A 27,651-nucleotide genomic window follows, 5' to 3' on the forward strand; every position below is an offset into this window, starting at 1 on the left:
CAGTAGCACCAGCTTTCCCTGAACGGGAATGTGAAGGCACGGGAGTGCCACATGTCACTCGGAAGATCCGGAACTGCCAGTAAGATCGCTCCGGCTTCCATTTACATGTATTTAAACAGCTGATTTTAATATTGAGTGGTGGATGTGTCGCCAAGCGTTTCCCCACCACTGTGAAGACTGGGCCCAGCATTCCCGGCGTCAGGCTCCATGGGAGGCCACCGCTGCTCCGATCTCCCTCCCTCCCCACCGACCCCCCCACCCCCAACTCGCCACGGAGCCACCAGGATCTCAACAAAATCCAGCCCATTGTCTCCAAACCCAAACTCCGGATAATAGGTGTGCCAAACACCACTTTGACAAGATGAGCACCATTCAAACACCATTGTCTAACAACGGCCATACATTCAGAGATATTGTGTGAAAATACTAGGGAGGAGCAACTTTGGCCACCAGACAGGAACCAAGCCTGAAAAGGTTTTATTTAAAAAAGATACTTTTTTGTGCAGGCAAGCACAATAGAACAGAGACAGGAAAGCCAGCAGCCAGGAGACTGAGAAAGATCTATTCCAGCCAAGAAGGAGACCTTGCTGAATACCATCTCTATAAAACAACCACGAGGCAGAGTTGAAAAGGTGACCTTTGAAAACTCCCCATCTGAGAGATTGAAACAGGATCTTCGTCAATGGAGTGTAACTGAGATTTAACCGAGGAAGTCTGCAGCAAAGCATCTGTCCACCTGAAGCTCTCCAAAGCTTGACTCCAGCGAGCCAAGAGAAAAGGAAGAACAGGCCTGCACCATTTAAATTTTCCTCCTAGGTAAACGAACAATGTTTCACAACAAACTCTCTTTAAAAAAAACACCAGACCTAAATGCATGCTATCTTTTAAATGTTATCTTATCTCGTGTGTGTGCATGTGTTTGTGGGTGAAGTTGCAAATTTTCAGGTTTTTGTTCAATAAACATTTATCTTTCTTTAAACTTATGAGAAAACCTGTCATTTATCTGTTTATTGACCATTAAAACACAACTTTAAGAAAAACATTGTTTGCAGTCAGTTGAGTGGTGAAAAGAGAAACCACCCCTATCATTTCCTACTGTCCAGAATAACATGATAGCTACTAAAGTACCACCCAGACAATGGCATACTGTAGGAGCTGATTTATTCCCACACAATAAAGAATGATATCTCACAGTCGCAGACTACTGCTCAAAGTTCCCTTTTATCCAAAAGGAAAGACTTGAGAGCCACAACAATCATCTCAGCAGTACAAGTTCTGTTTGCTGAGCAAGTCATTCCTGAAAGATTAATATGAAACAATGGCACCCAATTCACATCCAGAGAATTTAAGGAATTCACTGAATAGGATGGGCTCAACATCATCACCTCATCATCATACTATCCATGGGATCATGGGTTTATAGAAAGACACATCCAGACAGTCAAAAGAACCCTTGAATAATGCCAAGAGACGAAGGAAGATCCAAACCTTGTGCCACGCACACAAGCAGTGCGATGAATCAAATTATGGACTAAATCTAAAGAGTTAAAAAACTGACTTTGCCTTTTTAAAAAAAGGGAGCTTTCTTTCAGAAAGTGAACAATGCTCCAAAATGGCCGCCGAAGAAAATAAGTCTTGGCGTGTGTATATTCAAACTGTCTGACAGGGACAAAGGAAAAATCTTCAAAGCTAAAGGTGTCAATTGCACCCATCCTACACCAATCCTAAAACATTCCAGAATTAAGTGTCTTCTTTTGAAACAAAAAAGGTGTGAAGGAGCCGCATCCTGGGGCATTGTGCGATCACCATGGGGAAGAGACCAAAACGTCTCCTACCAGGAAGTGACAAGTAACACAGCTTTACCCTAAAAAAACAGCCTAGAGAGAGACACTCCAAAAAGAAAGAGAAAGAAGAAAAGCAGCATCCAGCACCTTGCTTCCAGCAAATCAGAAGGCACGTGCCCTGCTGTAGAATTCTGCATCTACACTACACAGCAGTGAACTAGAATTGACCCACTGACTTCAATTAAACTTTCAACCAAGAGAGAAATCTACAATCACCTCAGATCAACTCGACTTCCAAGAGAATTCAACAGATTTACTGTGAACTCGCTGAAGCGTGCTATTTTATAAGGACAAGAGTGTTATTGGAGATAATGTAAGATGTATATTTTTGCCCCATGGGAATAAAATAAATGTTGCCTCTAAGCAAATAAATGAATGTAAAAAAGATAAAATTCGATGTAGAAATTTAATTTAACTAGGGTTAAAATAAAGCGTACACAGAAAGATTTTTAAATAACTCTAGAAGTTTAAGAATGTCCATTAAAGATAAAGTAATTCATTTAAAAGAGATTAAGTTGCACATTAACGTATTTATATATAATTGATATATGGGGCTGGATTTACAAAGCCCGTTGAGGAGCGGAGCCGAGCATGATTTGTAGATCGCTTTTACACAGCTCAGCACTGGGACTTGCCACCTCTGGAACACAATGCCATTTTTAAAGGGACGCTGGCAGTGAGGAAACAGGGCGGATGCACCCTTCCATTTAATTGCCTTTTGAGCTCATTAAAGAGCTCATTAACAGGCTTGTCAGTATCAGTGAGCAATTTTTGAAGGTTGGGAACGGGGAAGACGCCATGGGGGGAATACGACAGGGTTGTGAAGACGTGGACAGCGTGGAGGGCCATGAGGGCTATGGGACGGGCTGATTGAAATAATGCAGAGGCAGCAAATAAAGCTCAGCTGCTTCAGTTGTGCCTCACTGCAGCTATTGCTGCAGCTGGAAGAGGTGAATTTCTCATTAGTAAGTGGCAGGGAACGGGAGAGGGATGTGAGCCCACTGGCATCACAACGACTGCTGGTGTTGACAGGGGAAGACCTAGTGAATGTATAAAGCCCAGCTGAGGGAGTTCAGATGGGAACAGGCCCTGCTGACATTGGACAGAGCAGCCAGGATGAGCTGCGCAGATACAACCTTCTGGATAGCAGGAGGTCAGAGGAGCACAGCGGGGGACAGCAAGAGGAGGAAGGCACTACCCAAGACATTGGGTGCACAGCCGAAGAGTCAGCTTCCTGCAAATGACACAGCGCCAGTGCCTATCCAGGCAGGTGGTCCCAGACCTGTGTGTGCTCTGATCCACAATGACCTGAGGCCTTATGGCTCCCATGGCAGTCCCGTACCTGCAGCCGTCAAGGTTCAGGCCCTCTGAACCTCTATGCAAGTGGGTCATTCCAGGGATCAGCTGTGGACCCAGGTGGCATCTCGCAGTTGGCATCACATTAGGCCATCAGGCAGGTCACGGATGCCCTTTTTAAGAGGGCAGGCGCCACACCTGCTTTGACACAGATGGACCACGCAGGCACAGAGGGCATTGTGTTCAGCCACCATTGCTGGACTCCCCAGCTGTAGGGCATCATCACTTGAGCCCATGTGACCATCAAGGCATGCAGTGATAGGCCAGTGAAATCCATCAACAGGAAGGGCTTCCACTCCCTCAACGTCCAACTGGTCCGTGACCACAACAAGAGCTTCCTCCATGTGTGTGCTTGCTTTCCTGGCAGCTGCCATGACTCCTTCACCCTCTGCCAGTCTAAGCTGCCTCGGTACTTCACTCCATCCCTCAAAGTGCAAGGCTGGCCCAAGGGGACAAGGGAAATTCCTCGAAGAGATGGTAACTGCCCCCTATACAGGAGCCTCAGAGAGAGGCACAGAGTCTATACAACCAATGCCAACTGCTCAGCAGGCCACCCATTGATTAGGCCATCAGGTTTCTGAAGATGTGATTCCAGTGCCTGGATTGGTCTGGTGGTGCCCTCCAATGCCCTCCTGCAAGGGTCTCTGTTATTGTGGTGGTCTGTTGGCCCTCCAGAGAGGTGTGGATCTTGAGGACAGTGAGGAAGGCAACAGATCATCAGGGGAGGAGCAGGAGGCAAGAGAGGAGGAGGAAGAGGGGGGGGCAAAGGGGAATAACACTGAACAGAGAGGTGCCCCTACTGTACGATGAGGTGACTTGCTACCATCCAGGAAGAGGACTTCCCTCCTCTCCCTCACGGCCTCCAGCATTAGATCCAGGTGGGCATCAATGAAGCGAGGGTTGGCCATGCCCCTAGTGCCAGGCCTCCAGCTCCCCTGTGACAGCTCGCTTCCCTCTGGTGCTGTGGAAGGCAGATCTCTCCCTTAGGACAACCAGCACCCTCAGTGATGGTTGCCATGGAAGTCTACATGAGTTCCACATTTGATCAGACCCACTGCCAGTTTCAATCCCACTGGCTCTGAAAGGACAGGAAACCCAACTCCATACAAATTAAGGCTTTCCCACTTGAAAATTACAACCTGAATCAGAAGAGGCAGGTTTCAGACCTAAAACCAGATCCAGTTCCTGATTCCCACCTCCATAATGAAAATCCAGCCCATGGTATTTGATTACATATATAATTTTAGGTCGGACATGGTTGAGGGCCCTGTCAACCACAGTGGGGGGGAATCCTCAGTTGAGGAAAAAGGAAGACATATCAGAAGCGCTGTTGTGGCAGGTAGCATCATCAGAACAGATGTATCGGAGATGGAGAAACTGGGAGAATGGTATGGAGTCCTTACAGAAAACAGGATGTGAGGAAGTGTAGTCAAAGTAGCTGTGGGAGTTGGTGGGCTTATAATGAATATTAGTAGACAGCCTATCCCCAGAGATGGAGACAGAGAAGTCGAGGAAGGGAAGTGTCGGAGATGGACCATGTAAAGGTGAGAGTAGGGTAGAAATTGGAAGCAAAGTTTAAGACGTTTTCCAGTTTGGGGCGAGAGCAGGAAGCAGCACCGATACAGTCATCAATGTACTGGAAAAAGAGCTGAGGGAGGGGGCCTGAGTAGGATTGGAACAAGGAATGTTCGACATATCCCATAAAAAGACAGGCATAACTAGGACCCATGCAGGTACCCAGAGCAACTCCATTTATTTGAAGGAAGTGAGTGGAGTTGAAACAGAAGTTCAAGTTCAGCCAGGCGGAGGAGGGTAGTGGTGGATGGGAACTGGTTGGACCTTTGTTCAAGGAAGAAGCGGAGAGCCCTCAGACCGTCCTGGTGGGGGGTGGAAGTGTAGAGAGATTAGACGTCCATACTGAAGAGGAGGCGGTTAGGGCCAGGAAACAACTAGCTGAATTAGGTTTGAAATCCTCAGCACTTTACTAAAGTAGAAGTCTACTGATGAAGTTTCACCAAATATTTCTTCTGTTTCATTATGGTAAGACTTCTGTTGTTTCTATCTCCATTTTCTAGTCTCACTAGACCATGCATAGATGTGTCCAAGAGGGCAGTCCAAAACCCTACTCTTAAACTATTCATATACTGTTCTGAGCCAGCAGCTAAGACATGCATGAGACTGACCCAGGACCATCTCCTGATTCTTCCCTCAATCTCTATGGGCAATATCTGACTTCCACTTACCAACAGCAACAACTTGTATTCATATAGCACTCTTAACATAGTAAAATATCCTGAGGGACCTCACAGGAGCATTAACAACTTAAGAAGATACTCGGACAGATGAACAAAAGCTTGGTCAAAGAGGTAGGTTTTAAGAAATGCCTTAAAGGAGACAAGAGAGGTAGAGTGGCAGAAAGGTTTACAGAGGAACTTCTGGAGTTTAGGGCCTAGGCAGCTGAAGGCATGGCCACCAATGATGGAACAATTAAAATTGGGGATGCTAAAGAGGCCAGAATTGGAGGAGCGCAGTTATCTTGGAGGGTTGTAGGGCTGGAGGGGATTACAGAGATAGGTAGGGGCATGACTATGGAGGGACTTGAAATCAAGGAAGAGAATTTGAAAAGTTCCTCACTATGAAATGACTAAAACCAGGGATGCCATGATACTGCATATTAATGAGACAAAGCTGCATTCTAATATTTTTAATAAGTTATTACAATTTTACCAATAATTTATCTTTCAGCAAATCAGTGTCACTAAATATTAGCTTGAATAGTGTACTAAAATCATTATCACCACAAACGTTAGGATTTTAAAGACCATTCTCCCTGTGGGCCGTTTAGTTCACTTTCAGGTTCTTGAGTTATTATTACTTTAAGACCTCCTGAATTCTGTATTTTCATCCTTACCACGCGATTAATTATTAGCAGCCTCATAGAATTGCATTTTTCTCATGTTAGTTAATTCATAAAATGGCATGCAGATGTAAAATTGTGTTTATTATACAAAGCAGCTGCACTGTGGCCAGCCCGCAGTATGACCAGTTCATTATGTGCTTAATAAGCGGGATGTAAATGCTTAAGCTTAAACTTAATCAGGGAGCCTGCACTGTTCACAGGTAAAACCTGCAGGATAATGCTCACCATTCCATAAGGACTCTATAACAAGTAAACAATACATTGATAAAGTGTTTACAAACTCTTGTTACTTAAAGACGTCCACTTCAATAGCTTCTTTAAACATTCAGGGGGAATTTTATGCTCTCCCCCTTGATGGGTTTGGAGGCGGGGAGAGCATAAAGTCGTGTGGGATAGTGGTAGGGGCAATCTCGGCAGCTTCCCACCTCCGCCAAAATTAAGTCTGGGGCAGGAAGGCCTGTGAACGGCCTTCCCACCCCGCCGCCAATTAAGGACCACAACTGGGCAATTAATGCCCAATTAAGAGCCTCATTCCACCAACGCCACATTTAGCCATGTGGCGGGCAGTCCTGTTGAGCACGGGAAGCACAGCATGAAAAACCGTGCAGGCTGCTTCCCACTGTGGTGTGGGGGAGGAGGGGGGAGGTGGTGTCAGCTCTTTTAAAGACACAGTGCCTGAACGAGGGACCCAATATTGGGAAGTTAGGGGGAGGGGCCGCTGAGAGCCACCCTCCTGTCCTTGCTACTGACCCTCTCGTACCCCACTCTCCCACCACCCCCCCCCATCCCGTGAGATCCCTCCTGCCCTAACCTACCTGTGTCCTACCTATCTCCTGGGCCTCGAGTAGGTACTCCACTGGCAGCAGCCACCACCTCCACAGTGGCGTGCTCAGTTAAAGAGCTGTCAGCTTCTGATTGGCCAGCAGCTCTCCGAGGGTAGGACTTCTGTCGCTGGGGTCCTTGATCCTGTGAAAGGCTCACTGCTGTCCACTCCAGTGCCTAATTGACACTAGATCCGGCGGGACTTCCACAGAAGAGACGACGCGGGGTTCTCGGCATTGCTTTTTCTGGACGTCAAGACCCCCGTCACCAGCATAAAATCCCGGCCTCACTGTGATAACTCACGACCTCCTGCAATATTACTTGTTCCTTTGATATTGAACTATTGTAAGACTCATAGGACTCCAAGTAATATCCAAAGAAAATGTGGGGTTTTATTATACTGTAAACTAGAACAGATTCTATACAGTTACTGCACAAGCACATTTAAACTCATCTCATTCTGTCGGGCTATACCCACAACTCCCTGGTCATGTGTGACGTGACATCAGTTCCTCTAGTGACCTTCACTTACAGCTTCTTAAGGTGGAGCTCTCTTAAGGTCGTCCCATGATATGGTCGGCACAGACTCGGTGGGCCGAAGGGCCTGTTTCAGTGCTGTATCTCGAAACTAAACTAAACTAAACTAGATAAACATTCAAAATGGAGGAAGATACTGGGCTGTGAGGAGGCAGCAGATTAGTGGAATTTGTTTTGGACTATTGTCGCTAATGTGTAATGGGCCAAATTGGTTCCTTCTATAGTCCTACAGAACACAGATTGGCTACGTGAAATAGAGAGCAGAGAGAACATCCGTAACAAGTACCAAACACAGGACCATAGCTGTGGAAATCACTGAACTGACTATTGAAGTCGTATATGTGAAATAAAATCTAGGAATGCATGACACGTTAGAAACAGAGAGCGAAAGAGAGGGTTAAATGAACACCAAGGACATATCAGAATGGCCCTGACATCTGCTATAATCACGTTGTAATAAAGAATTGCCCTGGTCATAAAAGAGGCTGTTTTATAATCAGTTAAGGGTGAGAAAGACCACTTTGCCATTGCCATGTGTGTGTAATAATGAGGTGGAACTGCATTTGCCACTTGGCCGCAATTCTTGTATTTTTTAAAAATGTGGTAGAGATTTGGCAATTGTGATGATCTTAGGACTATGTAGTGGAAGTTTTGGATAATTATTGTTGAACTTATTAAAAAATTTTTCATTTTCCTCTCAGTACTACACTGTTTTACAGATTGTTGGGAACATACTACAGTCTCATAATCTTCTACTGGGATTTCCCTTCAGTCAGGAAAATATATGATTTACTGCACAGACATATGTTGGCAGATAACGAAGTAACATTACACTCTGCTCTACTAAATTAATTCAACTTCAAAGTGCGCCAGAAAAGTATGGCCAGAAGACATAAATGGAAATTAGTGAAATGTACATTACGAACAGATAGCAGGAAAACATTCCTTACTCAAAGTAATAGATGTTTTCAATAGTCCAACAAGCAAGCTAATAAAGGCAAAACATTAAGTAATTAAGAATAAAATTGGTGTCATGACGAAGAGTTAAGAACTGGGGGGTGGGGGAAGTGGTGATCTTCAAATTGTCTTCATCTCAACTTTTGGCTTTTCATACATTCTCATACTAACTCGGCAACCCTGATTTGGATGATTTGTGAATGCATTTGCAAATGTGTCCTGGCTGTCGTAGTTTGAGTACTAATTCACATCTGGTCCCCATAAACAATTGAACTCTTTCCACAATAATACACACATTTCTGCCACAGGTTTAAGCACATCACAAAGGGTGCATCTTATTAAAAGGTGTCAAATGGGAGTCATACCTAAAATGGCACGATGGGCCGAATGGCTCCCTTCTGCACTGTAATGATTCTGTGATTCTATGACTTGTAAACCTAAAGCTGTCTGAGGAACAAAGTTCATTTTTTCGTGCTCTTATGAATATGCAAGCAGATGCTGTTACATTTGTTTAATGCTTTAACAGAATTATTTGCCTCTTCCTTTCCCTGTTGATCAATAATTTTAAAACAGCCAATGGATTTTTGAGATTGATATTTTTATGGAAAAATTGAAGAAATTCCAAATGTTTTGTTGGACAAACAAATTACATGTAGTTCTTAAAATTTAATTTGGTAGATAAAATTTATTGTTCTAAGTATTGGCTGGAATTTTAACCTCGTCGGATGGGAGCCATTCCACACAACTGAAAAGTTGGTGGCAATCCCGCCTCTGCCTGGCCTGGGGATCCAGACTGCATTTTACAGTCCCCAGGCCCTTAATTGGTCTGAGGTGGGATTTCCACCTCATTGAGGCAGGAAGTCCCACCGAATGGAGCTGCCGGCCAATCAGCAGACTGGCAGCTCTTGGTCCCAGCTGCGCCACCAGGGGCAGTGGACACTGCTGGAACTGCAACCCAGCTTCGAGAAGAAGAGGAAGGACGAACCCGGGAAAGATAAATTTTTAGGGGTGGTTGGGGCATCGGGGGTGGCCCCCCACCCTCCATCGGGCACAGTGTGCCTGATCAGGAGGGCCACCCCCAGGTCATCAGAAAGCCGGCTACTTTTAATAGGCAGCTTTTCGCGGGCCTGGGACGCCCACCAGCCAAGGTTAAAATCCCCGTGGTGCCGGGCGGAGGCCCTTATGTGGCTGTTAACTGGCCACTTAAGGAACATGATTGGCCTGGGGCGGGTGGGCCGTTTCGAGCCACCACCGCCCCGCATAAAATGGCGGCGGTGGTGGGAGCGGGTTGGGAAGGGCCCCCCAAGCCTCCCACTCCATTTTATGCCCCCCCACCACCATCCCGCTCTTTGGGGGGGGCGTAAAATTCCAGCATGAAGTCAAATAACAGAATATATTGCCCAAGCAGATAGAATTCAGGGGTTATTTTGGTCCTAACTGATGATTACAATAATTTGAACTAGCTTGGAGGTGCTATGGGAACAGTAGTATAGTGGTTATATTGCAGGGCTTAGTCAACCAGAGGCCTGGCCTAATGCTGCAGAGATGTGGGTTCAAATCCTATCACAACAGGTAAGGAGTTTAAATCCAATTAATTAAATTAATCAGGAGTTAAAAAATTGGTGCCAGTAATGGTGAGCGTGAAACTACCAGATTCTCATTAAAAAAAAAACATCTGGTCCGATCTGCACTATGGGGAAGGAATTCTGCCCTTCTTATCCAATCTGGCTTACATGTGACTCCCAATCCACTGCAATGTGGTTGACTCTTAATTAGCAAGCCCCTCAGTTGTACCAAACCACTACAAAAATGTTGAACAAGAATAAAACTGACTGAGCCACCTGGAATCAACCTAGGCACCAGATATGACAAAGACATACTCAGCCCAGTCGACCATGCAAAATCCTTCTCACGAACATCTGGGGATGTGCCAAAATTGGAAGAGCTGTCCCAAAGACAGTCATATTCACAGAATGATACCTTTCAACTCTGATCATTCAGATTCCTCCATTGCCATCCCTGGGTATGTCCTATCCTATCAGAGGTGGTGACAGTGCTATACAGTCAGGAGGGAGTGACCCTGGGAGTCCTCAACATTGACTTTGGACCCTATGAAGTCTCATGGCATCAGGTCAAACATGGGCAAGGAAACCTCCTGCTGATTATCAACTACCGCCCTCCCTCAGCTGATAAATCAGTGCTCCTCATGGTGAACACTACTTGGAAGAAGCACTGAGGGTAGCAAGGGCACAAAATGTACTCTGGGTGGGGGGACTTCAATCTCCATCACCAAGACTGACTCAATAGCGTGACTGCTGACTGAGTTGGCCAAGTCCTAACGGACATATCTGCTAGAGTGGGCACGTGGCAGGTGGTGAGAGAGACAAGAGCTTCATTCCAGAGGTGAGGTGAGAGTGATTGCCCTTGACATTATGGCAGCATTTGACTGAGTGTGGCATCAAGGAACCCCAGTAAAATTGAAGTCAATTAGGAATTGGGAGGAAAATGCTCCTCTGTCTGGACTCATACCTAACACAAAGGAAGATGGTTGTTGATGCTGGCCCAGGACATGACAGCAAGAGTTCCTCAGGGCACTGGCCTAAGCCCAACCATCTGCAGCTGCCTCATCAATGACCTTCCCTCCATCATAAGGTCAGATGTGGGGTTGCTGTTCACTTAATGATTGTGCAATGCTCAGTTCCATTTGCAACTTCTCAGATACTGAAGCAGTCTGTGCCTGCATGCAGCAAGACCTGGTAACATTTATGCCACACAATTACCAGGTATTAACCACCTCCAACAAGAGAGTAGCCATCTCCCCTTGGCATTCAACCGGATTGCCATCACTGAATCTCCCACCATCAACATCCTGAGGTATACCAATGACCAGAAACTGAACTGGACCAGCCACATAAGTACTGTGGCTACAAGAGCAGGTCAGAGGCTAGGAATCCTGAGGCAAGTAACTCACCTCCTGACTCCCCAAAGCCTGTCCACCATCTACAAGGCACAAGTCAGGAGTGTGATGGAATACTCTCCACTTGCCTGCATGAGTGCAGCTCCAACAACACTCAAGAAGCTCAACACCATCCAAGGTAAAGCAGCCTGCTTGATCAGCACCTCATCCACTACCTTCAACATTCGCTCCCTCCATCAATGACACACAATGGCTGCAGTGCTAACCATCTACAAGATGCACGGCATCAACTCTCCAAGGCTTCTTCGACAGCACCTTCCAAACCTATGACCTCGACCACTTAGAAGAACAAGGGCAGCTGGTGCATGAGAACACCACTAACTCCAAGTCACACACCATCCTGACGTGGAGTACATCGCTGTTCCTTCACTGTTGCTTGGTCAAAATCCTGGAACTCCTTTTCTAACAGCATTGTGGGTGTACCTACACCACATGGACTGCAGCGGTTCAAGAAGGCAGCTCACCACCACCTTCGCAATGGGAATTAGGGATGGGCAATAAATGCTGGCATAGCCAGTGATGCCCACATCCCATGAACAAATTTTTAAAAATCAGACATCTACAGGTTTAGCACTGAATGTGTTGATTAGACACATATTCTGTGTAACAGAATATATGGGTTCCTTGCACCCACTTCAACTGGAAGCGTGGAGTATTCTGGCTGGCTCACAGTGGCACATTGCAGGATGGCTCAGTGACTGAGGGAGAGGACGCACAGGTTTTCAGACATGCCACTGGAAGTCTTGGTGGAGGAGATCCAAAGGAGGAGGGAAGGACATCCTGTACTGTGGTGGGAAAAGAACACCAGCCTTGCCCATTTCCCTCTCTTGTCTCTCACTTGTGCAGCAGCTGGTACTGCTAGCCTCATGTCCTCCTCACATTCACCTCCAGACCAAGGGGAACCCTTAGTAAGATGCCCATGACCAAGTACTCCCTTTCTGGTGACTCCTTATAAGACATCCAATAAGTTAATATAGCATGGCACTCACTCTCTTTAGTTGACAATTTCCAGGAGCAATATTGATAGAGTGTTGGTGAAGTTTTGACAAAGTGACCCTAAAAGCCTCCCGCTGTTTCTTAAAAGTTCTCTTCAAACGCAGTCTATCTGCAAGAGTAAGCAAACAGTGATAGCTGAGCATAGCTTTTAAGTAGCATTGGAAATCCTCAGCATGACTTCTTTAGTCCTTTTCAGCTGGTCGCTATTAGGAGAGTGAGTTAAGTGAAGCAAACCCAGCAAAATGATGTGCAGCCTCTTTAAAGAGTGCCAGCAGGCTATTTGTCGTTCAGTACCATAATGATCCTCCATGCAGCTGTTCCTCACGGGCACTTCAACTCCTTTACCAAGATGGCATCTTGCACTAATTCTGGGTTAAACCAAGGTTGCAGCTCCATTTTGGCCAAGACTAAGGCTCTTTCGCCCCTTCAGTCTTCTGTGAAAATCACCTTCTCAGTGTTTTACCAAGTGCTTATTGAAGAAGTTCTATACCGTTGAAAGAATGTGTCTACTGTTGACAAATGGATTTTAGATTCCATGCTATTCACATGATTTTGCTGGATGACAGATTAGGGTCATAGGAACATTGTAACAGGAGTAGAGTGAATTTCTGTTTGGTTGTTTGAGAGACACAATGTGAAGTATGTCTAACAGGCTATGTACTGTTCAAAATTCAAAGGCTTTTGTTAATTCATGTTACTTTGCTGTTACGTTTCTCAGTGGAGATCCTGGATGCAAGACAGAGGAGAGCTGAGCAACTGAAGAGATTGACAGATATGGCCATCCAGATGTCAGAATCCCAACTTGCTGAACTAAGAGCAGAGATTAAGGTCAGTGACAGAAAGGAGCTCCACAGAGATGGGCAACAAACACATGCCTTGCTGAAGTGCAGTTGAATACATCATTCTGATGAGGCAGAACTTTATTCTGCTGAATGAATTTCTCTTCCCACTCCCACACCACCCTTGCTGAATGCTTTGGTGTCACTGCTATCTTATACATCTGTCTGTGTAATTCCTGGTCAAGTAACTGCTGTTAACATCGCAGGATACGGCTCACTCACAAAAATTATCTAAAATTCTGCACATTTGTTAGTGGCATGATCCTGCTTTTACATGTTAGAACAAGCTGCTATGTGGTGTATGTCTATACTTGTCAACATTGCTGACCCAAATTTTGGAGCAGTGAGGGAGGTGGGGTGTAAGATAAACAGGTCAAGATGTGGTGTCGTTGGGGTCAGGGGTGTGAACTAGAAAGGTAACATTTGGAGAAACTCTGTACAGGATAATAACTGTTCCATTTGGGAAGCATGATGAATAGACATAACAGGTTGTGATAAAGCTGATTGGCTAAGCATGGAAAAACTAATGAATTTTTTCATATTACATAAGTTTGGTTTCTTTAAAAACTGTCTTAAACATTGAAGAACACAATTCTGAAATCAGCACTTAGCCCAATGAATTTAAGATCTAGGGTGCAGATTGTACAGCAGAATACAATGAATGCAGGAACTTGACCCATTTGAACCACATTGCTTGTACCGATAAAGGTAAAAGAAAATGGTGGGGGGCTGTTTTCAACTGCCTGTTTCTCACTTGAAAATGGGTGACCGATAGATGAAAATTAGGTGGGCACCTCGGAGACTCCCTTGACATTCAAGGCTAGGCTTTCAAATAGGTGCCCAGCACTCCTACACAAACAAGTATGAGGCTGTTGAAATATGAAAATCTGGAACCTCTGCTAGTTATAGGACTCTGGCTGCAATCTTCATGTACACACAGGCGGAGCATGCACTGTGCACAATCAGCTCAGTTGTACCAGGCACTGAGCAGCCTGACCAGTGGAACTTAAAGGGACCACTGCAGGCTGGTTGGGAAAGAGCAGTTTTTAAAAAGATTTTTCTGGGACTGTTCACACCCCTTCTCCTGATCCGTGCCCCGCCCCCTCACACTCCTGCAAATTAGCAGCCCCTCCTACACCTCAAAAGGCCCAATCTGCCAGCCCACTTTGTGAAAAATAAGCCAATTTTCAGTTGCCAAAATGAAGCAGAGCACCCTTTTCACACCTGCAGTTTGACCAACTGAATTCAAATAAGGCCCAAAGCTAAAAACTGGCACCTTAGACCCTCACCCACTTTGCACCCATTCTGAAAGAAGGTTGAAAAATCTCTCCTGGTGTTTCAGTAGGAGTTTTATACTTGTTTTACACCCTGGTTCCCTGTAGATCGTGCTGTGTTTCTCTTTAGCATTCCTGCACGAGCTATTTCATGGATGTTGAAAGCTCAATCCCCATGACATTATTTGAAAATGTTTTTGCTGGTGCACGGTCATAACCATTAAAGTTTGTTTGAGCAAACTTATTTCCTGCCAATGAGCTTTTGTGCCAAGGCTATAAGATAAATAAATGGTAGCACTGGCCTCGGAGTATTGGCAGATTTCCAAACTTTTTCTCTGTCCCTCATCTTCTACAGAAGGTGGTTTTATGTATAATTTTAGTAATGATACTGTAAGACAATATTAGAAAACTATCACCACGAGATTTGGGTGATTTACTGAGGCATAAATCACAACTGGTTTACTACAGGAACTTCAAACAATAACAAGTGCAATAACAGAAGAGTGCAATATAATAGTAAGGGGAAGTATAATGCTGTATTATAACAAGGAGATATATGAAGATGTATGGTATGCATGATGCTGGTATATGGTAGCATATTGATAATGTTACTGGATTTATAATCTAGAGGCCTGGACTAATAATCCGGAGATATGAGTACAAATCCCACTATGACAGCTGGGGAATTTAATTTCAATTAACTAAATAAATCGAGCATAAAACGCTACTATCAGTAATGCTGACCATAAAACTACTGGATTGTCATAAAAACCCATCTGATTCACTGATGTCCGTTAGGAAAGGAAATCTGCCATCTAGACCCAGTCTGGCCTACAGATGACTCCAGGCTTACAACAATGTGATTGACTCTTTACCGCACTCTGAAAAGCCCTAGCAAGTCACTCATTTGTATCAAACTGCTACAAAAAAAGTCTAAGAAGAATAAAACTGGAAGGACCACCCAGCATTGGCCCAGGCACCAGACAAAACAAAGGCACACTTAGCCCAATTGATCCTGCAAAGTCCTCCTCATTAATATCTGTGGATTTGTGCCAAAATTGAGAGAGCTGTTGTCCAGAATAGTCAAACAACAGGCTGACGTGGAAAGATTTACAGCACAGAAGGAGGTCATTCGGCCCATTGTGTCCATACGGCCAAAAAAGAATTATCCAGCCTAATCCCACCTTCCAGCTCTTGGTCCATAACCCTGTAGGTTACAGAACCTCAAATACATATCCAAGTGCTTTTTAAATATGATGAGGGTTTCTGCTTCTACGCTCTTTCAAGCAGTGAGGTCCAGACCCTACCACCTTATGGGTGAAAAAAATTCTTCTCAACTCCTCTCTAATTTTTCTATCAATTACTTGAAATCTATGCCCCCTAGTTATTGAACACTCTACTAACAGAAATAGATCCTTCCTATCCACTCTATCTAGGCCTCTCATGATTTTATACACCTCAATTAAATCTCCCCTCAGCCTCTTAATAAAATTGGCCATTCCCCAATTTAAATTACTCTTGGTCTGTCTCATACTCACAGAATGATACTTTCAGCCAACATCTCAGACTCCTCTGTCACCATTCCTGGGTATGTTCTGTCCCACAAAGAGGACAGACCCACCAGAGGTGGTGGCACAGTGGTATATACAGTCAGGAGGGAGTGGCCCTGGGAGTTCTCAGCATTGACTCTGAAACACACGAAGTTTCATGACATCAAGTCAAACATGGGCGCGGAAGCCTCCTGCTGATTACCAACTACTGCCCTCTCTCAACTGATGAAACAGCACTCCTCCATCTTGAACATCACTTGGAAGAAGCACAGAGAGTAGCGAGGGCACAGAATGTACTTTGGGTGGGGTCTTCAATGTCCATTACTAAGAGTGGCTCGATAGCACCACTACTGACTGAACTGGCTGCCTCCTGAGGGAAATGGTGAGAGAACCAACATGAGGGAAAAACCTGTTTGACCTCGTCCTCACCAATCTACCTGTTGCAGATGCATCTATACATGACAATATTGGTAAGGGGTCAATTCCATGGTCCTAGTGGAGATGAAGCTTCGCCTTCACGCTAAGGACACCCTCCATCAAATTGTGTGGCACTTCCACCGTGCTAAATGAGATAGATTCAGAACAGATCTAGCAACTCAATCTGGGCATAGATGAGACATTGTGTGCCAGCACCAGCAGCAGAATTCTTTCCAGCACAATCTGCAACTTCATGGACTGGAATATCCCTTACTCTACAATTACCATCAATCCAGGTGATCAACCCTGGTTCAATGAGGAGTGCAGGAGAGCATGCCAGGAGCAGCGTCAGGTGTACCCTAAAATAAGGTGCAATCTCATGAAAAGAAGCAAGGAAGGAGATTGTGGAGGCTCTGACCATCTTATTTCAATCCTCCCTGGCTACAGGAGTGGTGCCAGAGGATTGGAAGACTGCCAACGTTGTACTATTGTTTCAAAAGGAAGGGATAATCTGAGTAATTATAGGCCAGTTAGCTTACTTTCCATTGTGGGAAAATTATTGGAATCAATTCTGAGGGACAGTATAAACTTTTATTTAGAAAGGCATAGATTAATCAAGGAAAATCAGCATGGACTTGTTAAGGGAACATCATGTCTGAATAACTTGATTGAATTTTTTGAGGTGGTGACAAATAGGGTTGATGAGGGCAATGCAGTGGATGTGGTCTACATGGATTTTAGCAAGGCTTATGACAAGGTCCCATATGGCAGGCTAGTCAAAAAAGTAAAAGCCTTTGAGATCCAAGGGAGAGGGGAAAATTGGATCCAAAGTTGGCTTAGTGCAGGAAGCAAAGAATAATGGTTGACGGATGTTTTTGCGACTAGAAGGCTGTCGCCAGTGGGGTTCCGCAAAGCTCAGTATTCGGTCCCTTGCTTTTTGTAGTTTATATTAATGATTTAGACTCAAATGTAGGGGGCATGATAAAGAAGTTTGCAGATGACACAAAAAAATGCCATGGGGTTGGCAGTGAGGAGGAAAGCTTTACACTGCAGGAAGATTTGGATGGTCTGGTCAGTTGGGCAAAAAAGTAGGAAATGGAATTCAATCCAGACAACTGTGAGGCAATGCATTTTGAGAGGTGCAACAAGGCAAGGGAATACACAATAAATGGGACCATACTGAGTAGCGTGGCAGAATAGAGGGACCATGGAATGTATGTCCACAGATCCTTAAAGGGAGCAGGACAGATCGACAAGGTGATTAAGAAGGCTTTCCTTGATTAGCTGAGGCATAGAATAGAAGAGCAGGGAGATTATTCTGGAACTGTATACAACACTAGTTAGACAACAGTTTGAGTACTGCCTGCAGTTCTGTGCACCACATTACAGGAAAGATGTGATTGCACTGGAGAGGGTGCAGAGGAGATTTACGAGGATTTTACCAGGAATGGAAACTTTTAGCTACGAGGAAAGATTGGATAGGCTGGGGTTGTTTTCCTTAGAGCAGAGGAGGCTGACAGGTGACTGAACTGAAGTGTATAAAATTATGAGAGGCCTAGATAGAGTAAATAGGCATAACCTATTTACTTTAGTAGAGGAGTCAAATACCAGGAGGCACAGATTTAAAGTAATTGGTAGAAGGATTAGAGGGGAGATGAGGAACAAAGAACAGTACAGCACAGGAGCAGGCCATTCGGCCCTCCAAGCCTGCGCCAATCTTGATGCCTGCCTAAACTAACACCTTCTGCACTTTCGGGGCCCATATCCCTCGATTCCCTTCCTATTCATATATTTGTCAAGATGTCTCTTAAACGTCGCTATCGTATCTGCTTCCACCACCTCCCCTGGCAGCAAGTTCCAGGCACTCACCATCCTCTGTGTAAAAAACTTGCCTCGCACATCCCCTCTAAACTTTGCCCCTCGCACCTTAAACCTATGTCCCCTAGTAACTGACTCTTCCACCCTGGGAAAAAGCTTCTGACTATCCATTCTGTCCATGCCGCTCATAACTTTGTAAACCTCTATCATGTCGCCCCTCCACCTCCGTCGTTCCAGTGAAAACAATCCGAGTTTTTCCAACCTCTCCTCATAGCTAATGCCCTCCAGACCAGGCAACATCCTGGTAAACCTCCTCTGTACCCTCTCCAAAGCCTCCACATCCTTCTGGTAGTGAGGCGACCAGAATTGCACGCAATATTCTAAGTGTGGCCTAACTAAGGTTCTGTACAGCTGCAACATGACTTGCCAATTTTTATACTCTATGCCCTGACCGATGAAGGCAAGCATGCCGTATGCCTTCTTGACTACCTTATCCACCTGCGTTGCCACTTTCAGTGACCTGTGGACCTGTATGCCCAGATCTCTCTGCCTGTCAATACTCCTAAGGGTTCTGCCATTTACTGTATACTTCCCACCTGCATTAGACCTTCCAAAATGCATTATCTCACATTTGTCCGGATTAAACTCCATCTGCCATTTCTCCGCCCAAGTCTCCAACAGATCTATATCCTGCTGTATCCTCTGACAATCCTCATCATTATCCACAACTCCACCAACCTTTGTGTCGTCCGCAAACTTACTAATCAGACCAGCTACATTTTCCTCCAAATCATTTATATATACTACAAACAGCAAAGGTCCCAGCACTGATCCCTGCGGAACACCACTAATCACATCCCTCCATTCAGAAAAACACCCATCCACTGTTACCCTCTGTCTTCTGTGACTGAGCCAGTTCTATATCCATCTTGCCAGCTCACCTCTGATCCCCTGTGACTTCACCTTTTGCACCAGTCTGCCATGCGGGACCTTGTCAAAGGCTTTACTAAAGTCTATATAGACAACATCCACCACCCTTCCCACATCAATCATCTTCATCACTTCCTCAAAAAACTCAATCAAATTAGTAAGACACGACCTCCTCTTCACAAAACCATGCTGTCTCTCGCTAATAAGTTTGTTTGTTTCCAAATGGGAGTAAATCCTGTCCCGAAGAATCCTCTCTAATAGTTTCCCTACCACTGATGTAAGGCTCACCGTCCTATAATTTCCTGGATTATCCTTACCACCCTTCTTAAACAAAGGAACATCATTGGCTATTCTCCAGTCCTCTGGGACCTCACCTGTAGCCAATGAGGATGCAAAGATTTCTGTCAAGGCCCCAGCAATTTCTTCCCTTGCCTTCCTCAGTATTCTAGGGTAGATCCCATCAGGCCCTGGGGACTTATCTACCTTAATGCTTTGCAAGACACCCAACACCTCCTCCTTTTTGATAATGAGATGACTGAGACTATCTGCACTCCCTTCCCTAGGCTCATCATCCACCAAGTCCTTCTCCTTGGTGAATACGGATGCAAAGTACTCATTTAGCACCTCACCCATTTCCTCTGGCTCCACGCATAGATTCCCATCTCTGTCCTTGAGTGGGCCAACCCTTTCCCTGGTTACCCTCTTGCTCTTTATATATGTATAAAAAGCCTTGGGATTGTCCTTAATCCTGTTTGCCAATGACTTTTCATGACCCCTTTTAGCCCTCCTAACTCCTTGCTTAAGTTCCTTCCTACTGTCTTTATATTCCTCAAGTGCTTCATCTGTTCCTAGCCTTCCAGCCCTTACAAATGCTTCCTTTTTCTTTTTGACTAGGCTCACAATATCCTGTGTAGGAAACATTTTGTTTCACCCAGACGGTGGTAGGGACCTGGAACTCCCTGCCTGAAAGGGTGGTAGAGGCAGAGTATCTCACATTTAAAATGTACTTGGATGTCTACTTGAAGAGCCATGACCTGAAGGGCTACTGACCTCATGCAGGACGGTGGGATTAGGCTGGTTAGCTCTTTGTTGACCAGCATGGACACGATGCCCTCCTTTGTGTCATAAATTTTCAATGATTCTATATAACCTAGTGAAGACAGGACTATATGCAAGAAAAACAGTGGAAACAACATGCTGTAGACAGAACTGAGCAATTCCACAACCAACAGATCAGAACAAAGCTCTGCAGTGCTGCCATATCCAATTGGACAATTAAACAACTAATGGGAGGAAGAGACTCTATAAACATTCCCATCTGTTGTGCATTGTTGTTGTAGTCGTAGCATAGCTAGGGCGTTGTTGGCAAAGTCTTGGAGTCTGGATAAGGTCAATTAAAGCAACTCTTTTTTTTATTGTTTGCACATCTCTATTTACACTCTCTACAAGCCTCTCTAGTAGCATCCTTCGTGCTGCTACTCTCTTCTTCCAAAACCCATTACAATGTGACTGTTACACCATCATCACTACAGTGGGAGGGGTTGCTCTCATTGTCTCCAACATTAACCCTTTCAGGTCCTTACACTACATCTCCCCCCAAGTCTTTATTCATACATTTTCTTTGACATATATACACTCTTGGCTTTACCTACTACCCTTTCTCCCCCATGTCTCTGACTTCACAGATTTTGTCTGATATTCTTCTTCTAGTCTGACTGGGATGACCAGTCTTTTTTTGTAAGTCTTGATCGCTAACTTGGTTGATTCTTACTAAGCATTGTAGTATCCTGTTTGCTCTGGGTTTCTGCATCATCATCTGGTTCTTCCAAATAAATCATTGACTGTTGCTTCTGGGAAATAGGGATAATGTTTCTCCTATTTCTACATATGTTCCCTTCTGTTGTGTATACTACATACGACCTTTGGTAGTTTTCACCTCCGTGAAACCTTCCCTTTCCAGGTCTCGTATCCATGCTCTTTGGCCTTCATTCAGTTTCGGTAAGTCTCGAGCATGAAATCTTTGAGTTTCTTACCTTCTCTAAATTTTCATGTTCTCTTACTCTCTCCTAGTCCTGACATCCAATGCTGGAAGCAATTTTTAGGCTCTATAGGAAGTTGCATTCTTATCTTCCTGCCCATCAGTAACTCTGCTGGTGATAGTCTACACATCAATGGTGTAGATCGATAAATTAGAAGTGAGATTGGAAGGTCTTCATTCTTCTTCAAAAAGGAATTTATGGTTTTTACACCTCTTTCCTCTTCAACATTCAACTGTGGATAACGTGGTGAACTTGTGAGATATTTAAATCCCATTCTTGTTGCAAATTATGTGAAATATTCATTCGCAAACTGTGGTCCATTGTCTGACACTACTTCGTCAGGGATACCATGTGTCACAAAGATGTCTTATAGTATGGGGAGGCGGGTGGTGTAGTGATAGTGTCACTAGACTAGGAACCCAGAGCCCCAGGCTAATGCTCTGGGGACATGGGTTCGAATCCCACCACGGCAGATGGTGGAATTTGAATTCAATTAAGAAATTGGGAATTATAAAGATTAGTCCAGTGGTGACCATGAAACCATTGTTGATTGTTGTAAAACCCCATTTGGTTCATGAATGCCCTTTCGGGAAGGAAATCTGCCATCCTTACCTGGTCTGGCCTACATGTGACTCCAGACCCACAACAATGTGCTTGACTCTAAACTGCCCTCTGAAATGGTCGAGCAAGCCACTCAGTTGTATCAAACCCTAAGAAGAGGAATGAAACCAGACAGACCACCCAACATCTACCTAGGCACTGGAAACAACAACGACCAACCCTGCAAAGTCCTCCTTACTAACATCTGGGGGCTTGTGCCAAAATTGGGAGAGCTGTCCCACAGACTAGTCAAGCAACAGCCTGACATAATCATACTCATGGAATCATACCTTGTCATCAATGTCCCAGAAACCACCATTACCATCCCTGGGTATGTCCTGGCCCACCGGCAGAGCAGACTCACCAAAGGTGGTGGCACAGTGGTATACAGGCAGGAGTAAGTGGCCCTGGGAGTCCTCAACGTTGACTCTTGACCCCATGAAGTCATATAGAGTCATACAGCACTGAAACAGGCCCTTCGGCCCACCGAGTCTGAGCCGACCATCAACCACCCATTTATACTAATCCTACTTTAATCCCATACTCCATACCACATCCCCACAATTCTCCGACCACCTACCTACACTAGGGGTAATTTACAAAGGCCAATTTACCTATCAACCTGCAAGTCTTTGGCTGTGGGAGGAAACCGGAGCACCCAGCGGAAACCCACGCGGCCACAGGGAGAACTTACAAACGCCGCACAGACAGTACCCAGAACTGAACCTGGGTTGCTGGAGCAGTGAGGCTGCGGTGCTAACCACTGCGCCACTGTGCCGCCTCAAGTCTCATGGCATCAGGTCAAACATGGACAAGGAAACCTTTTGCTGATTACCATCAACTGCCCACACCCTTCCCCCACCCCATGGCTAATAAATCAGTGCTTCTCCATATTGAACACCAATTGAACACCACTGAGGGTAGCAAGGGCACAAAATGTACTCTGGGTGTGGAACTTCAATGACCATCACCAAGAGTGGCTCGGTAGCATCGAGCTGGCTGAGTCCTAAAGGTAGACTGGGTCTGTGGTAGGTAGCGAGGAAACCAACAAGAAGGAAAAACCTATTTGACCTCGTCCTCACCAGTCTACCTGTCGCAGATGCATCTGTCCATGACAGTATGGGTCTGAGTGACCACCACACAGTCCTTGTGGAGATGAAGTCCAGTCTTCACACTGAGGGTGCCCACCATCATGTTGTCAGGCACTAGCACCGTGCTAAATGGGAAAGATTTCAAACAGATCTAGCAATGCAAAACTGGACATCCATGAGGTGCTGTGGGCCATCAGCAGCAGCAGAATTGTATTCAACCACAATCTGTAACCTCATGGTCCGGCATATCCCCCACTCTACCATTACCATCAAGCCGGGGATCAACCCTGGTTCAATGAAGAGTGCAGGAAGGTATGCCAGGAGCAGCACCAGGCATAACTAAAAATGAGGTGTCAACCTGGTGAAGCTGTAACACAGGACTACTTGCATGCCAAACAGTGGAAGCTGCATGCAATAGACAGGGCTAAGCGATCCCATAACCTGCCACATTCAGTCATGAATGATGGTGGACAATTAAACAACTGACAGTAGAAGGAGGCTCCACAAATATCTCCATCCTCAATGATGGGGGAGCCCGGCACATCAGTGCAAAAGACAAGGCTGAAGCATTTGCATCCATCTTCAGCCAGAGGTACCGAGCGAATGATCCATCTCGGCCTCATCCTGAGGTCCTAAGCATCACAGATGCCAGTATTCAGCCAATCCAATTCACTCCACATGATGTCAAGAAATGACTGAAGGCACTGGATGCTGCAAAGGGTATGGGCCCTGACAACATTCCAGCAATAAGTACTGAAGACTTGTGCTCCAGAACTAACCGCACCCCTAGCCAAGCTGTTCCAGTTCAGCTACAATACTGGCAACTACCCCACAATATGGAAAATTGCCCAAGTATGTCTTGTGCACAAAAAGCAGGACAAATCCAGCCCGACCAATTACCGCCCTATCAGTCTACTCCTGAAAATCAGCAAAATGATGGAAGGGGTTGTTAACAGTGTTATCAAGCGGCACTTGCTCAGTGACACTCAGTTTGGTTTACGCCAGGGCAACTGAGCTCCTGACCTCATTGCAACGTTGGTTCAAACATGGACAAAAGAGCTGAACTCCAGAGGTGAGATGGGAGTGACTGCCCTTGACATCAAGGCAGCATTTGAACAAGTATGGCATCAAGGAGCCGAGCAAAACTGGAGTCAATGGGAATCAGGTGGAATACTCTCCACTGGTTGGAGTCATACCGAGCACAAAGGAAGATGGTTGTGGTTGTTCTAGGTCTATCATCTCAGTCCCAAGACATCACTGCAGAAGTGCCTAGGCCCAACCATCTTTAGCTGCTTCATGACTGATCATCCCTCCATCATAGGTCAGAAGTGGGGATGTTCGCTGATGATTGCACAAATGTTCAGCACCATTCACAACTCCTCAGATACGGAAACAGCCCATGTCCATACACAGCAAGACCTCGACAACATCCAGTCTTGTGCTGATAAGTAGCAAGTAACATTCACGCCACACAAGTGCCAGGCAATGACCATCTCAGTCAAGAGAGAATATAACCATCTCCCCTTGACATTCAATGGCATTACCATCGCTGAATCCTCCACTATCAACATCCTGTGGGTCACCATTGACCAGAAACTGAAATGGACCAGCCACATAAACGCTATGGCTACAAGAGCAGGTCAGAGACTGGGAATTCTGTGGTGAGTAACTCACCTGCTCTCTCCCCATTGCCTGTCCACCATCTACAAGGCACAAGTCAGGAGTGTGATGGAATACTCTCCACTTGCCTGGCTGAGTGCAGCTCCAACAACACTCAAGAAGCTCGGCAGCCAGCTTGATTGGCACCCCATCCACCAACTTCAACATTCAATCCCTCCACCACCGATGTACAGTGGCAGAAGTGTGTACCATGTACAAGATGCACTGCAGCAACTCACCAAGGCTCCTTCGACAGCACCTTCCAAACCCGCAACCTCTACCACCTAGAAGGACAAGGGCAGCAAGTGCATGGGAACACCACCATCTGCAAGTTCCCTTCCAAGCCACACACCATCCTGACTTGGAACTATATCGCCATTCCTTCACTGTCGTTGGGTTAAAATCCTGGAACTCCCTTCCTAACAGCACTGAGGGTGTACCGATACTCCAAGTACTGCAGAGGTTCAAAAAGGCATCTCACCACCACCTTCTCAAGGGCAATTAGGGATGGGCAATAAATGCTGGCCTAGCCAACAACAACCACATCCCCCAGACAAATAAAAACAAAAACTCTTATAACTGCTTCTGTTGTTGAATACAACTTTCGCACTTCTATCCATCTTGAAAAATAATCAGTGATGATTATATAGGACTTTCTGTTGAACATGAATAAATCCATATGTAGACTTTCCCATGGACTGGGCAGAAATTGAGTAGTTATCAGAGGTTCATGCTGTTCTGGTATTTGTATTGCACAGATCTGGCAGCTCTGGATCACATTTTCAATGTCTTTTGACATTCCTGGCCACCACACTGATGATTGTGCCCTTGCTCTGCAATTCGTTGTTCCCATGTGACTATGATGCAGACGTTCCAAGATATCTGATCTAAGTGAACTGGGAATGACTAGTCTGTCATTATAAACTCGCAAATCGTCAATGATTGTGAATTGTATTCTATATTCATAGAAAGTTTTCATTGTCTTCCCACTAGGACATTCTTGTGGCCACCCTTGTGTGCAATGCTGTCTAATACAAATACATTCTTCATCGCCTTTTTGGCCATGATGAATTTCTTGCAGTTTCTGTATGCTTGCAGGCCATTGTCACACAGTATATTATGAATATGACTCTGCCTTATCCACAAAATTCACATCTTGTATCAGATTGTCTACCATTGCTTTTAATAGCGCATTAGCGGATGTTTGCATCTTTCCCTGGACATGTACTGTCTCGTACGTATATCTCATTAATCTTAAACAAAATCTTTGGATTCTTGGATGCATTTTTGCGATCTCTTTCTCATCCAATAAAGATACCAAAGGTTTATGGTCTGTCTCAATGATGACTGTCAATGCAACAATGTAATCAGAAAACTTCTCACACGCCCATGTGACGGCAAGTGCTTCTTTTTCAGTTACCGCACACCTTGTCTCTGTCTCAGGCTAAGCTCTTGATGCGTAGTATACTGGTCTGTGAGAACCATCACGTTGCTCCTGGAAAAGGACTGCCCCTAACTCTGTGGAGGAGGTGACAGCAGCTATTGTTGTTGGTAGTGTAGGGTTATAATGTGCTAAGATGTCCAGTGATATGAGCATTTCTTTAATCCTCTGGAATGCTTGTTCTTGATGTGAACTCCAACACCATGCTTGATCATTTTGAGAAGTTGTCTTAGCGGTTCTGTTATCTGCGCTAAATGACATAGAAATTTGGCTGATGGATTCACCATTTCAAGGAATCTTTGGAACTGTTGAACAGAAATAGGAGTAGGGAATTCTGTATGGGCTCATGTTTTCTGTGGGTCTGTCATTATACCCAAGAAATTATATCCCAAGAAACGAATTGATGTCTTTGAGAATTCGCACTTCTCATTCAGTGTTAGACCTGCTTCTTGAAGTCGTTGTAAAACTGCTCAAACTCTTTGGTCATGTTCCTCTACTGACTGCCAATGTATCAGGATGTCATCCATGTGATAAATAACTCATTTGAGCCGTTCCATGATGTTAGACATAGACCTTTGGAAGATATCTGATGTGGAAGTTATCTTAAACGGTAACTGATTGAAACAAAACCTCCTGAATGAGGTTATAAATGTGGTAAATAATCTTGAGGTTTCATCTAAGGGAACCTGCCAAAAACCACTATTGGCGTTGAGTTTGCTGAACATGAAGCTCTGAGACAATTTCACCAAGCTGCCATCCACTGTGGACATTGGATGAATTTCCCTCATCATTGCTTTGTTAAGCTGCATTAAATCCATACAGATATGAAGAGTACCATTTTGTTTTGAGAATGGAACCATAGCCGAACACCACTCCATTGGTTTCGTAACAGGAGAAATGACTCTCATCCTGGTCATCTCTTCCAGCTGATCTTGAACTCGGTTCATCAATGGTTGTGGTATCTTTTTGGATGTAAAGATACACACTGTTCTGGCATCTTCTTTAAGTGTGATTCTATACTCTGTCTTCAGTCTTCCAAGAGCTGAGAAAAGTTCTGGATTCTCTGCATGAAAGTGATTGTTTACCTGTGGCTGTTTGATTTCATCAATCTTCTTGATCGGATGTAGGTCTAAGCACACTCTTCTGCTCAGGAGGGAAAAATCTTGGTTTTGCAAGATGTATAGGGTTTCCATAATTTGTCTCCCTCAATATTGGAGAGTTGCTTGAAGCTTACCCTTCACTTTTAGTTGGGTCCCGCCTGGACCATGCAATTGTGTGTCCGCTGGTTATAGGCAATTTGTCATTAACCATGGCTCTTGGTCTGACAGAACTGTGATACCCCAGCACCTGTATCCAATTTGAAATTAGTTAGATGTTCATTTACATAAATATTCATTGTCCAAAATCCTTGATTTGGGTCATTAATTTCTCCCAGGAAATCTCCTGGTTCCTTTTCTGCTAGAAGTTGATGCATTTCATTTACCGCTCTCTATGTGAAGGTCTTTTGCTTCGCGATTTTGAACGAAGAGGTCTTGCTCTGGCACATGTTTCCATAATGGCATGTCTTTTTACAGTTGGAACATT

At 44.9% G+C, this 27,651-nt stretch overlaps 1 protein-coding gene across 3 annotated transcripts in view; it reads left to right on the top strand.

Annotated features, from left to right (window-relative positions):
- Positions 1–27,651, top strand: part of LOC137372175 (SPATS2-like protein) — a 210,019-nt gene that overhangs the window by 159,461 nt on the left and 22,907 nt on the right. For all 3 annotated transcript variants that reach the window (XM_068035723.1, XM_068035724.1, XM_068035722.1), the window contains exon 9: positions 13,128–13,237. In XM_068035723.1, the coding sequence (XP_067891824.1) occupies positions 13,128–13,237 (110 nt within the window). The remainder of the gene's footprint in view (positions 1–13,127; positions 13,238–27,651) is intronic.

This window comes from Heterodontus francisci, chromosome 7 (assembly GCF_036365525.1).
Source record: "Heterodontus francisci isolate sHetFra1 chromosome 7, sHetFra1.hap1, whole genome shotgun sequence".
NCBI classification, from domain to species: Eukaryota; Metazoa; Chordata; class Chondrichthyes; order Heterodontiformes; family Heterodontidae; genus Heterodontus; species Heterodontus francisci.